The sequence below is a fragment of the Drosophila bipectinata genome, chromosome 2R, assembly GCF_030179905.1.
Source record: "Drosophila bipectinata strain 14024-0381.07 chromosome 2R, DbipHiC1v2, whole genome shotgun sequence".
Taxonomy (NCBI): Eukaryota; Metazoa; Arthropoda; class Insecta; order Diptera; family Drosophilidae; genus Drosophila; species Drosophila bipectinata.
In genome coordinates, this window is record NC_091737.1 from 21467218 (window position 1) to 21479886 (window position 12669).

The window sequence follows — 12669 nt, forward strand, 5'->3', positions numbered from 1 at the left end:
TGTTTTTTCAGGATTTCTAAGGACGCGGCGTTGCCGTAGTTTCGAGATGGATTTCGATACCAGTCCGGCCACACCACCGTTTATCGATAACTTCCCTTGGGTTTGGGCGCGTTGTTTAAAAATGAATACCACCGCTCTTTTCTCTTTTTCTCATGCATTTCAAATTTTATTTGAATTATCAAATGTACAGGATCGTGTTTAGAATTTATAAATATATGTGTATGTGTTCAACGCTTTACAATAGTCGTTTCATATATTGTGCTCTTCTATATTTTACTTATTTTCCTTTCAGTTTTTGTGACCAAAACAATTTGTAGTACATTGTGTTTTAATAATTGGTAAAATTTGAAATATATTCTAAGACTACGCTTTGTAAAATTGCATATTTTCGTTCAAGTTTCAACTGTGGATTACTGATTGTTACGGAGTTGCAGATTTGTTTTTAATTTTTTTGTTTAAAAATGCAATCTGAGAATTTTCCGAATGAATGGTGTCTGTTTTTTAATTTATTTCTTTTGTTTTTTTTGTGCACCAATTAAAATACCTAAATTACATTGTGCGCTTTATAGAATCGGTATTCGTATCGTTTTTGGTATCGTGCCAGCAACGGGGGTTAAAAGTTTTCAATTAAAGATTATAAGTACAATACATAAAATACATTTATTAAATATATTTAGCGATATCACCTCGATTTGTTGTTATTGTGCTCTTAAAAATCATTTAACAGAAAAGATTTTAATGCTAAATTGTTAATATTATTCGTATTCGTATAAGTTATGCGTTATTATAAATATTTATACGATTTATATTCCATCGATTCATCTTAAATGCAGTCAAAATACGCTTGCGTCTAAAAAATACTTTCCGCTTTTCTCAGGTTGGGGTGCGATTCTGGAGTGGATCATCTGCATCATCATCTTACCAAACTACAGTCAAGTCTACATCTGAATCGTTGCTCTAAGGTGAAAACTACATGTGGGTCTAGAGCTAAGAGCCCCTAACTAGGTGAGGCATCCTTCGGTGCTGGTTTAAATGCAATTACACGCCTCCCCATCCGCTTACAAGGTGCAGTACTCGGTGAGAATGGGTATGGACTTCAACAGCTCGTTGATGTTGTTCTCCTCCAGGTGCGTCAACAGCTGTTCGGAAGACTTGAGCAAGTTGACGCAGTTCTGCAGGTTCTCGACTATCTCCTTGGTCATGCTGTCGGACGACTTGCTGATCAGCTCGGCCAGCTTCTTGCCCACCTCGCACTTGATCAGCTCGTCCTGCAGCCGCTGTGCCTGCTCCTGGCCGGCCTCGTTCTTCTGCGAGAGGTAGACCACGGACAGGATGCACAGGGCGATCAGGGCTTCGTTCTGCATCACCAGGTGCTGGGCCGTGAGCATGCTGACCATGGCCTCCACGGTGCCCTCGTTGGCCAGGAACTCGGTCAGGCTGGAGCGGTCGTAGTCCTGGGTGAGGGGAATCTTGTCGGCGATCTGTTCGGCGGGAGCATCGCCCTTGCGGGGCAGGGCGTAGGCGATCTTGCTGAGGTAGGCGTGCTTAATCAACCAGGCCATCAGGCGCAGCGACTCCCCAGTGACCCCCGCATAATCCGACGACTTGCTCCAGTGCACCAGCTGCTCGATCAGAGTCTTGTTCTTCAGCAGCTCCAGGGCTAGTTTTTCTGCAAAAAAAAAAAAATGTGGAATCCAGATGTTAATGGAGGGCTGGAAAGGCGGTCTATTTTCGGCTACTACTCACCCTGGCCGTCGACGGTCATGCGCAGAGTCCCCAGCAGCTTGAAGACGACGGGCGGCTGGTGGATCTCCAGCATGGGCAGGATGGTCTGCACCAGGCCCGCCTGGATCACCGCGTTCTTGTTGGGCTTGGGAATGACCAGGTTGCGCAGCGCACTCAGCAGAGCGTGCTGCAGACGCACGTCATCCTTGACGCCGTTGTTCTTCGACAGCACCGCCAGCAGCTTGGTCATGGTCTGTTGCTCCACAAAGTAAATGCAGTGGCTGTCGGTGCGGGCAAAGTTGCCCAGGGCCAGTACCCCGGTGGTCAGCAGATCGATGTCCGTCGAGTCTAGCCAGTCGACCATGTTCTTCAGAAGCGGTGTCGTGTACAGATAGTGCATCGATTCATCTACAAAATGGGAGTATTAATAACAAGAACCAATCGAATATAGTCCGAGGAGCTCCTTACCTCCCGTGAGAATCAAGACGATGAGCTCGCAGGCCAGCTTCATGAGGGCCCGGGCCTCGCTGGTGCTGGCCAGCGTCTTGTACTTTTCCAGCAGGTTGTAGATGGTCTCGCACAGACCGTCCTTGGCCAGCAGCAGCTTGACCTCGTCGCTCTCCGCCTGGTAGTGGAGCAGCTCCAGGCACATCTCGGCCAGGTCAGGGTTGGTTGAGGCGGCCAGGATGCGCGACAGCTGGATGTTGAGGGCAGACTCAAAGTTCAGGTCCGCCACGTTCTCGGTGAGGATGCTGAGCAGCGGGAGGGTGTTGAGCAGAAGGTCTTCGTGCACCTCCACATTGGAGGCTCCGGTGTCGATGATGGCCTGCAGCTTCTTCATCACCCCCAGCTCCATGGCCCGCTTGGCCAGGCCCTCGCCGCCCAGGAGGTAGTTGGAGAGCAGTCCTCCGCGCACCTTGATGAACTGCGCCGCATTGGCCTCGTCCTCGATGGTGGAAATGTCCAGCAGCTTCAGCAGCACAGCATCGCCCTCCAGCTCCAGAATGAGGTCCCTGGCCTCGTCGTTCAGGTAGCAGATGTTGCCCAGCGCGCGGCAGATCTGTATGGGCAGCTCCATGCTGCCATCCGGGGTGGGCACTTGCTTCAGGCACTCCAGGAAGCCCGCTATGATCTCACGCTTGGTGAACTTTTTCCGCTGCACCTCCGATTTTGTGATCTCGGCGATGCACTTGGCCGCCTCCTTGCGCACGTTGGTGTCCTCGCACCTGGTGAGGCCCAGGAAGCAGTCGGCCAGCTCGTGCTTGTCGAAGAGCTTGGGGTCCTTGGTGGCCGAGATTTCGCAGAGCAGGTTTGTGGTGTTCCCAGTACTGACGGTGGTCGTCTTAAGCTGTTCGATCAGCTCGTCGATCTCAGCTAGGGGAAGGGAAGTGGGAGAAGGATGAAGATATTATTATACTTGGTACTCTGTGGAGCAAGTTCTGGTAGGTTTTTTGAAAAGGGTTTCAGGAGAAATTGTTTCTTTAAGTTCTATATATATTATAAACAAATTTCATCCAAATCGGGCGATTTTTAGAGGTGATATACCCATATATATACCATTTCCTTGGATCTTTAATGTGAAGTCTATAGAGTCTCTTATAGAATGAAGACTATAAGAGATAGAACTTTCCGATTTGGAACTGGGACTTTTATGGTATTCGAGCCTATTAAGTTTGTGGTAAAATTTTGCCACGCCTATGCCCGCCTCCAAAACAGAAATCTCGTTGTAGCGTCAGTTCCTTAATTTTTTTTAATTCTAAACTGTTTTAATGGCTGAAATACACCCAAAAATCAAGATTCATCCAAATCGGATATATTTTAGAGGAGTTGTAGACTTTTTAGTCTGATTTCCTACTGAAATCCTTCAGTTATTGTTTCACAAAGCCCAAAAGTATGCAACGAATAGGAGGTTTTGGTTGTTTATGGTGAGAGGCTTTAATTTTAATACCAGGACTATTTAAAAGTTAGTTAAAATTAGGTTGGTAGAGGTTATTAGAGATGAGTATGAGTATGATAAGATACTCATATGGCACTCGGTATGAGTGTGGGTGGTAGAGATGTATAGATGTACATATACATATATAGATGTAGGTATATGGTAGAGATATAGAGATGTACCGGGTATATTATAGTCCAGAAACAATAGTCTACTATCGCCGTAAATTCTTGACTTTTTAATAAATTTTTCTACTTTCCATAAATAATTATTAATCTTTATTTAGAGTCTGTCTAGAGTAAGTGACTACGTCTAGAGTTAGTAGTGGTAGTGACTAAGTTTCTTGATAAGATTGTGGCTTAGTTTGAAGCCTCATTTCATCTATATAGCCCCATCCTTCATCTCTTCTTCATCTTTTGAAGCCTCACTTCATCCATATAAAGCTGGATGCTACTTAAGACCCTATAAAGTCTAAGAAACAGAACCTTTAAGACCTAGACCCAGTTAAAGGACTTGATTGAGAAAGTCCCTCCCCATTTTAGGAATAATTTTTCCCCCAAATCATCGAACCTTTTCAAGACACCTCCCAAAAATGGGCCTAGACACCCTCCAAGAATGAGCCACATTAAAGGTCCTCTCGGCCCCCGAGGCAGATGTCCTGGATTATAAAAAGAGCCAGGCGTGGGCAGGCCATTTGCATAAGTCCCTGCCACGGGCGGGTGAGAAGATGGGAATCCCAAATGGGAAAGCAATCTGGATTTAATAAATGGCCCCTGATGGATCTCAGAAGTGTGGTGGCCGGAAAAAAGGATGCCCCCAATAGGGATAGTTTCTGGTTATTGATGAGCGAGATTTTTAAAGACCATCTAGGAGGTGGTCTAGGCAGCACCTTTATAACCGAATAAGGCCCAGAGGTGACCCCAAGTTCCACCATTAAAGTTCCCCATTTTATTTCCATGATTTTCCCCCCAAATTCTGGTTTAAACTCAAGGCCCAGGACCTCTTTTTTTGGGTCCAACATTATCACAATATTATTATTTCAGTCAGTCGGTCCTTTATGTCGCCAGGCACACACCATGCCGATAGCAACCGAGGCATGGAACGCGTGGCAAGGACCAGACTCTGCCACTCGACAACTGGCGACAGTTGGCGGCAATGGCTGTGTGGAGTGGGGGGCAGGGCCGGGTCCTGGCAATTCAACAAACTTTGTGGAGCATAAATAATGAATAAAAAAAAAAGGAGAAAAAAAGTAGAAAGAATCCTTTAAAGGGGCGGCCAACCGCCATCATCCACATCATCATCATCATCGGGAACGGCGGCAGCTTGCACAGTTGTGGCATAGAAATGGGAACAAAGGACACAGAGGAGTGTGTTGCAGTTGCAAGCAACTAACTGGCAGACAAGTTGCACTTACAAATGGTAGCCAGGAGCAGGGCATATCCGAGTGGAATACAAAGTGCATCCACATATTCAGGTAGCTGGGAAATTGTTGCATTTGTGGCATGGCTCTGGCTGCCACAGCGGGTTGAATGCAATTGGACAGGTGGCAAGGCCTATTGGAGTGACAGGTGAGGAAGGGGTAGGGGTAGGGGCAACAGCAGGGGCAGCTGGACAGGTGCAGCGTCACTTCCATCACTCGGGAATGGGAGGAGTCGGCACTTTAAACAATAAGTGGTTAGTTTTAAGATTAGTTAGTGGCTTAAATTATTTTTTATTAATTATATTTTATATTTATTTAATTAACTTAAACTATAATATTTAATATTTAAGCTAGTATCATTTTTTTTTCGAGTGGAGTATCCTTTTGCGTGACTCTGTTTCGGTAACTGGTACTCGTTGGTATTCAGAGTATGCCATCCAGTCATCCATCCCTCCATGCAGTCATCCCTCCACCTAGCCACCTAGTTCATCCAAGTTCGTTAGCTTCCCGTTCATGGCATTTATTCGCTCGAATTTCTGGGCCAATTGCTTCATTTTATTTTCGCATTTTTGGCAGCAGCGCCAGGCCCTGTTCCGCCTCTGGCCTGTTATGGCCATGTCGGGCCATGATTCCGTGCCTGACGAATGTGGGTTAAGCGAGAGTTTGGCTCCCAAAATAGAAACCAACATAATGGGTATTGTTACGACATGACCGGGTGGGGGGCAGCACCTAGGTACCACCTCCATACTTAACATACTCAACATTATATTACATTACAAATAGAAATACTAGAAATAGAATATCACTCGACTTGGTCTACTCCAACTCTGCTGGCTGGAGACGCTGATCCTCCCCAGAGGCACCACTCTCTAAAAGTAACGGACGTGGAGCGATGAGGCCTAGCTGGAGCAGGGCATGACAGGCCGGGGTCTGCATCTGCATGGCATGCTCTCGCAGCTTCGCATTGTTGCCCTGCCTGGCCCGCAGCAGCATGGTGTCCCCTGGAATGGTAGAAGGTGGAACCATTAAACATGCATCCCTGACATCCCCCCACCGCCGGACAACTCACGCAGACTTCGCTCCTGCTTGCAGTTCTGCTTGAGCTCCGATATATAGACCTCCTCGATTTCGCGCTCCAACTTGGCCAGCTTCTGGTCCGTGTACTTGGACAGAATCGAGGGACTGATGTAGTAGGCAACGTGGTGGGTCTGGCTGATCCGGCGCAGGCTGTGGGTGCTGCGGGAAACCGGGTTTAGTCCTCAGGACCACTGGGTGGACGCACTCACCTGGTCTGCGAGAAGCTGTAGACGGGGGCGGCGGCTATGTAGTGGAGGGTGATGAAGAGGAACACCAGGGAGGCCAGGACGCCGATCACCAGCTGCTCGGTTTGGTAGTACGACTGGCGCTGCGGCTTCCGCTGGTTGGCCGGCTGATACGGCTTTCGATGCAGCTCCCTGGCCTCATCCCCGGGCGGGTCACTGTCCTCCCGCTCCTTCTCTTTGGTGGCGTTGAGGTAGTCCTCGTACTCCGAGCGCCGCTGACCAAAGCAATCCCCCACAGCGGTCACTATGTTGTACTCGATCCGCTTCTGGCAGTCGGTGAGGCAGTCGGCCGCCTCGCTGATCCTCCGGAAGGCCTGCTCGGCCCCGGGGCACAGATTCTTGTCGGGATGGAGGCGCAGGGCCAGCTTGTGGTAGGCCCGCTTCACCTCCGAGTAGGTGGCGTGATGGGAGACGCGCAGCACCTCGTAGTGGTTGCGGCACCGGAGCACCTTCTGCACCACGTCCAGCATCTCCAGGCTGAAGCCGTGGGGCAGGGCGTCCGAGTGCCGGGTCGGTCCAATCGAGCGCTGCTCCTCGGCCTTCAGCTCCAGCCGCAGCCGCACCAGGATGTTCTTCAGCTCCAGCAGGGCCACGATCTGGTCGTGATCGCGCAGCTGGTCCAGTTCCTCGTTGATGCGGATGAGGCCCATTTGGTAGTGGCCCAGGCAGAGGTCGTTGACCACCTGGTCGAGGCACTGTCTCTTGGGAGGGGACATGCTTCCGGCGGCTTCCAACTCTGATCCTTTCCAGCAGCGTGCGTAATCAGAAACTTTCAATTTTGGGATGTGCTGGTGGGTGGGGTGTTCTAGGTGGGTGGGGGGTCTGTATGTGGTCTGGGTATGTGGCTTCAAGTTTTCCAAACTCGGTACTGGCTGACTAACTTTTCTGGGCCATTTTGTTGGGAATTTTCCAGAAATATCTGAACACTTTGGAAAGGTCAACTTTGCTCTCCGACAAGTGCCGAGTTCCAAGGACTCTTCTAACCCCAAGAAGTGTCTGTCCTTTCCCCAAAAAACTTGTCAAGTGGTCTTGCTTTTGGTAGTTAATTGAAATTAATTTCCATGCCACTTTGAATGGGGCACGAACTCAATTAAAACAGAGCTGAGCTCCCAGGACCTCCTCCTCCTCCTCCATTCAAGGCCATTAGAAGGACCAAAATCTTATTAGCAGTAAAAAGAGAGTCCTGGAGGGGAGGTAACTAGGAAATCACAAGTCACTCCACCAGATGAGGCAGCACTCCACCATTTCCAGATGAGGCAACGCCGCCGGAATACAAAAAAAAAAAGAAGGCCAAGTCCTGGGCTGGAAAAGGGCAATAAATACGCTTCTGGGGAGAAACTACAATAACATCCAGCTAATCTCGGTAAGCTGCCTTCTCCCTGGCCCTGGAACGAATGAACCAAAAAAGAAATAGAAGCCCAAAATAATAATAATAACAATAAAGAAAAGGCACAGGCATGGGCTGCTGATAGCGTCCTTATCGCAGGACTTGGGGGTTGGTGGAAGCCACAAGGACGAAGGACGACTCGACGAAATGCAGACACAAAGGACCAATTAAAATCCAAATCCAAGCGAGTGGGCCGGTGGGGGAAAGGAGCACATCTGGGAGCAGCTGGGAGCTGGGTTGGATGGCCAGGACACTCTCAAGTCCAGGTCTTGGACTTAGTACCTCCATTTAAGATCCAAATACAGCCTTTTTCCAGGGAACTCCCAATTCGACCCTTTTTCTAGTACAGTTATGCCACCCACCCCCCGGGGTTTAGAGCCGGCAAACCTTGCACCTCGCAGGAGGCATATTCTCATTTATTAATGCGTCGTCACTGCTGCTCCCAGGACTCCCCCGCCTCATCCTCAGCCATCTGGGGGTGGTGGGTTTTGGTTTTTTTTTTGGCCAAAAAGGGGGTGGCTCTCAGTCTCGGTATAGAATTCCCGCCAGAATTGCAAGGACTGTGCTGGGGCCCCATTAAGGGATAAGGACGAATCTGGGCGAGTGATTGGAAAAAAGGATGATGACCACCAGGATGGAGTTGCCGCCTCCAAGATTCTAATTCAAATCGTTCCACTGTGCACTGGGAGAGACAAGCGGCAAAAACGCGTAAATATTGATTTTTCTCACATGTCGCCCCGGCAGGGCAGACCCCCACCCACCGTCGTTCTCCGACTCCCGACTCCGACTCCGATTCCTCCCCCAGCTCCAGACAGACGCTCTCGAGCACCTGGCACCTGGCTGCCTGGGGATCTCGGTTTTTGTAGTCTTCACAGCTCGTAAATGTTGCACAGCCCCTCAAGGAGAGGTACAATCGGAGGCACTGCCACATTTGGTGGCACTGCCCTCACCGACACCCTCACACACACACACACACACAATGACACGCATGAGTTGCAATTGTTTATATTACGCGCCGCGAGCAACAAACAAAAAAAACGCCAAGAACACGGCATTGCATCTCCCACATAAATACAAGACTTCAATAGACTCCACCATGTAGCCATTTGGATTACTCACTCGCCATGTTTGCCGCTTCTGGTGATTACTTCCTCGATTCCTCTCCGTGATGCTCCGGGCTCCGGGATGCGGTGATGGCTATTTATTTCCTTACTGGTTGGTAGGCACGTTGTATCACTTATTGGCTGCTAAACACTGCACTTGGCTAATTCTTGGCGTTGCCCGCAGGAGCTGAACACATTTCTTGGCTCTTCAATGGCAATATTATTCCCGAATTCCGAATCGCGTCCGCCCGCACCAACAAAACGGTATTATCTTTTTTTAATTGCTTATCAAAATGGCTTAATCTCAGCACTCCGATAAATAATCCAATTCGTCCGTAAACACTGTCCGAGCCGCGCGCACTCAAATATTATTTTGAGGCTTTTGCTTGAAGATGGTTTCTTTGGGGGTACTTTTAGATGGTTTGTTTTCCCTGCATTTGGTATTTAGTGTAGCCAGTTTTGAATGGGATTTGTTGCCCTTTTGGGAGCTGGTCACACTTTTTTTATGTGTTTTGTTTGATTTTGCTCTCTTTTTGGCAAATTGTATAGATATTTTTCCCATCTAAAAAGTATTCTTAAAAAAAACTATTTATTTTGCATTTTTAAGAGCTCTTTTTAAACATTTTTTTAAAATATGTTTGGTATATTTGGATATTTAGTATCTTTTGGTCACACTAGTTTCTGTTAACTAACAGTCTCTTAAAGTAGCAACATCTGCCTATCGATAGTCAAGTCACTCTTTAAAATTTATTGTTTCAAGGCTACTACACAAAAAAATGTATAAATAATTAAGAAAACAATAATAATAACAACTTTTTAAAAGTAATTAACTCAAAAATAAATTAAACCAAAGAACCTGGCTTTTGAGCATCTCTATCTGTGTTATCGATAGCTCACTGCTATGCTCATCCTGTATTTAACAAAAAAACAAACGCTAACAAAACGGTTGCGCCGCCTTGCATTTCCCTAGAGTTGTGAACACATTTTTGCGCTATTTTCCACATTCAGCATTTCCCGGCGACCATATAGCCACCGTTCCGTTGCAGCAGCTCGCTCCCGCCACACTCGCTCCTCCGGCGTTCCCGTTTCCAGCAGGGAGCCCCACGGTGTGATCGAAGAATTTGCGAGTTGCTCGGTTGTTTCAGAAAGGCTTATAAAATTGGCAAGATAACTAAGCAGAGCACGAAGATGCCGCCAGCGTCAGCGGTGAATAACAGTAATGCAGCCGCCCAGGCGGCGAAGGCCGAGCGGGCGGAGAAGCTGCGAGGGGCACTGAAGGGCTTCATCGTGGCGGACCGACAGCGGCGCCAGGAGGAATACGAGGCCCAGTGCGAGGAGCAGCGGTTGCGACGTGAACGGGAGGAACAGGAGCGTCAGAACACGCTCTCGCTGGAGGACACACGAGGGCAGATCACGCGGCTGGACGAACAGTTGGCCGACCTGCACAGTCAGAAGCACCAGCTCACCGTCCAGCTGAAGAAGGTGATCAACGATGAGGAGACCCGCAAGAAGCAGGCCAAGGAAAACGAGCTGTTTATAATGCAGCAGGCGGCGGCCAGCAATCCCGTGTTCATGCCGCCCCTGCGTCTCCAGCATCACCAGTTGCTGCAAAAGGTCTCTGCAATGGCTTCTAACTCCTCCTATGTGCTCTTATGCTAATGATTCTTTTCCAGCCCCCGCCCGGAACACAGCCTGGAAAGCGGGGTCGAAGCCCCTCACCGCCAAACCAGCACCAGGCATACTACAAGAGTGCCGCCAGCTACGCCCAGCAGAGTAAGCCAGGATGGTGGCCATTGAGTCTCCCCCCCACACACAGTGAACGCTCCCCCAGGCGGACATATGCAAAACACTCACAGAACTTCTATCACAACCTGACTTTCCTCAAAAGCGCAACAACCCAAGCTGAAGAAACACAATATTATTTTTCAATTAATTCAGAATTCAGGCTATCGAATTTCCTTATTTTTGTATATCGTTCTAATTAACAGACAATTTAAAGGAATTTTGTTAATAGATGATAATTAATTAGAGTACAGTGTGTGTTCTGAGGAGAGAACCCTGTCACCTTTTATGATTTTTTCATATTTTTAACAAACTTGTGATTTGAGATTGAGGTTATTGTTTGCGAGGTTGGTCTGTAAGTAGAATGTCTAGCGTCTGTACTATGCTTTCACTGTACTTGATTAACAGCTTGCTAACCCCTTCCGCCCCCCGATCATCACACCCGCCCGATCTCATTTGATTTGCGCACACTAACCGCTAACCGACACAGGCACACAACTTATGTTCATTTCGTTATTTGTTTACGATCGATTCGCAGAACACGATGACTACCGTCGTGCCGCGGACTATGCTAGACTATCATGGAACAGTAAGCACCTCACTCGCAATACCAAGACCGAGATCCTCCGCCGGCACCTATGCTCCAACAGTCCCCCCTACAATAACCCCCGTTGTACCTTTCTTGCAGAGACCCCGGCACAGTATCCAGGACCAGGAACGCTTTTCTACCAGACGACAGCGGCGTCGCCGACGACACAGCATCAGGCGGATGCCCGCCTCCAGACCATGTACAACTACCCGATGCCACTGCGGCAGACGACCTACCACGTGGATCTGCCCAGCGCCACCGTCAGCAAGGCACCCGACTCCCAATCCTCCAAGCTACCGCCACAGTCGCAGCCCATGCAGGTGCTGCACATCAACCTCGACCAGCCGGCCATTTCGCAGGCGGATCTGGTGGTGCAAGCCGGCGGCAGCCTATCCGTACAGGCGACCAAGCCGCAGGTGACCATGGAGAAGTTGTCGGACCGCTACCACATCGAGGCGAAGCACGACGGTCCGCCACCGGGTCACGTGCCGCCGCCCCCACACCTGCTATCCGAGGGCGTCGTGTACAAGCCCCTCTTGAGCGAACTCTCGCTGCATCACAACGTGCTGCAGATAAGCAGCAGCCAGGTGGGTTATGATCCTGGCTAGCTCCCACTAAAAACTATCTAATATTTAATCAGTTTCCCCTACAGAATCCCAAAGCAGTGGGCAGTATAACGCAGGGCTATGCCCCCGGACGCGGTGGCTCCGCTCACGAACAACAGATAGCCCGGCAACAACTGGCGATGCTGCCCGGCCAGCCGGGTGTACCACCCGGATCCGTGTCTGGATCACCACAGCCCCCTCCTGGACAACAGTTGCATTACACGCGACGCCTGTACTAGCACCAGCCCGGCTGCTGCTACGGAACTAACTCACTGATATACTTACGATTTTAAATGGAAATTATTATGACTATGCTGCCCCACATGGAGGCGGTTACACGAAATAAAGCACACAACTATGGCGTCCCTATTTTCCAATCGAAGGAGCTTTGTTTTAAATATTTAAAAGGGCTATAGGGTATTAAATTTTCTATAAAAGTTCTCCAACCGATTAACCGAACTTGAGGCGTCACTTCCGACTGGTTAGAATTCCATTTGCCCTCGGGTTCGTGTTCACTTGATCTTAACTCATTGATCTCAATTGTCAAAAAATGTCTGGCTTGGAAAGCTCTTCTTCTAGAAATATTATAGAATATAGTAAACTTTATTATTTTTTTGTCAGAGCCCAGGCATTGTTTCTCCGCCAAGAACCCCCATTGGCTCGAAGATGCCTACTGTTTGTTCAGCTGCGGAAACGATTCTGGATGCTAATCTTTATCTTGATTCCAGATACTACATTACTCACGATTACCTATGCTAATTTGCGAAATTGTTCAAGTGTGACGTTTGTTGGTTCGTCTC

General features: G+C 48.7%; 3 protein-coding genes across 5 annotated transcripts; 1 reads left to right on the plus strand and 2 right to left on the minus strand.

Moving 5' to 3' along the window:
• Positions 1–137: 137 nt before the first annotated feature.
• On the minus strand, positions 138–9331 carry vimar (visceral mesodermal armadillo-repeats). Its single transcript, XM_017238210.3, has 4 exons — positions 8910–9331; positions 2194–3099; positions 1747–2133; positions 138–1669 (listed from the first exon to the last, which is right to left on the minus strand). The coding sequence occupies exons 1-4, from the start codon at positions 8914–8916 to the stop codon at positions 1059–1061; spliced, it is 1911 nt and encodes a 636-aa protein (XP_017093699.2). The 5' UTR covers positions 8917–9331; the 3' UTR covers positions 138–1058.
• LOC108123165 (dnaJ homolog subfamily B member 12) lies at positions 5777–7386 on the minus strand. Its single transcript, XM_017238212.3, has 3 exons — positions 6368–7386; positions 6151–6317; positions 5777–6082 (listed from the first exon to the last, which is right to left on the minus strand). The coding sequence occupies exons 1-3, from the start codon at positions 7117–7119 to the stop codon at positions 5898–5900; spliced, it is 1104 nt and encodes a 367-aa protein (XP_017093701.2). The 5' UTR covers positions 7120–7386; the 3' UTR covers positions 5777–5897.
• A 356-nt stretch (positions 9332–9687) lies between the features above and the next one.
• On the plus strand, positions 9688–12251 carry LOC108123330 (G protein pathway suppressor 2). Of its 3 annotated transcripts, none has more exons than XM_017238474.3 (5): positions 9688–10507; positions 10567–10666; positions 11214–11264; positions 11364–11851; positions 11905–12251. In XM_017238474.3, exons 1-5 carry the CDS (start codon positions 10082–10084, stop codon positions 12106–12108), a joined length of 1269 nt encoding a protein of 422 aa, XP_017093963.1. In that variant the 5' UTR covers positions 9688–10081; the 3' UTR covers positions 12109–12251. The 3 variants fall into 3 exon arrangements, with proteins under 3 accessions (XP_017093963.1, XP_070134879.1, XP_017093965.1); XM_070278778.1 differs by having other exon boundaries at positions 9689–10507; positions 11917–12251; XM_017238476.3 differs by lacking the exon at positions 11214–11264 and having other exon boundaries at positions 9693–10507.
• The last annotated feature ends 418 nt before the right edge of the window (positions 12252–12669 follow it).

Excerpts from the sequence above, each read along its gene's own strand:
- LOC108123330 (XM_017238474.3), top strand. The coding sequence starts at position 10,082 with ATGCCGCCAGCGTCAGCGGTGAATAACAGTAATGCAGCCGCCCAGGCG. Across the intron at positions 10,508-10,566 it reads ATCACCAGTTGCTGCAAAAG|CCCCCGCCCGGAACACAGCC; the intron begins GTCTCTGCAATG and ends ATTCTTTTCCAG. Across the intron at positions 10,667-11,213 it reads CGCCAGCTACGCCCAGCAGA|AACACGATGACTACCGTCGT; the intron begins GTAAGCCAGGAT and ends ATCGATTCGCAG.
- LOC108123165 (XM_017238212.3), bottom strand. The coding sequence starts at position 7,119 with ATGTCCCCTCCCAAGAGACAGTGCCTCGACCAGGTGGTCAACGACCTC. Across the intron at positions 6,318-6,367 it reads TACAGCTTCTCGCAGACCAG|CACCCACAGCCTGCGCCGGA; the intron begins GTGAGTGCGTCC and ends GGTTTCCCGCAG. Across the intron at positions 6,083-6,150 it reads CAAGCAGGAGCGAAGTCTGC|GGGACACCATGCTGCTGCGG; the intron begins GTGAGTTGTCCG and ends CTACCATTCCAG.
- vimar (XM_017238210.3), bottom strand. Across the intron at positions 2,134-2,193 it reads CGTCTTGATTCTCACGGGAG|ATGAATCGATGCACTATCTG; the intron begins GTAAGGAGCTCC and ends CCCATTTTGTAG. Across the intron at positions 1,670-1,746 it reads CATGACCGTCGACGGCCAGG|AAAAACTAGCCCTGGAGCTG; the intron begins GTGAGTAGTAGC and ends TTTTTTTTGCAG.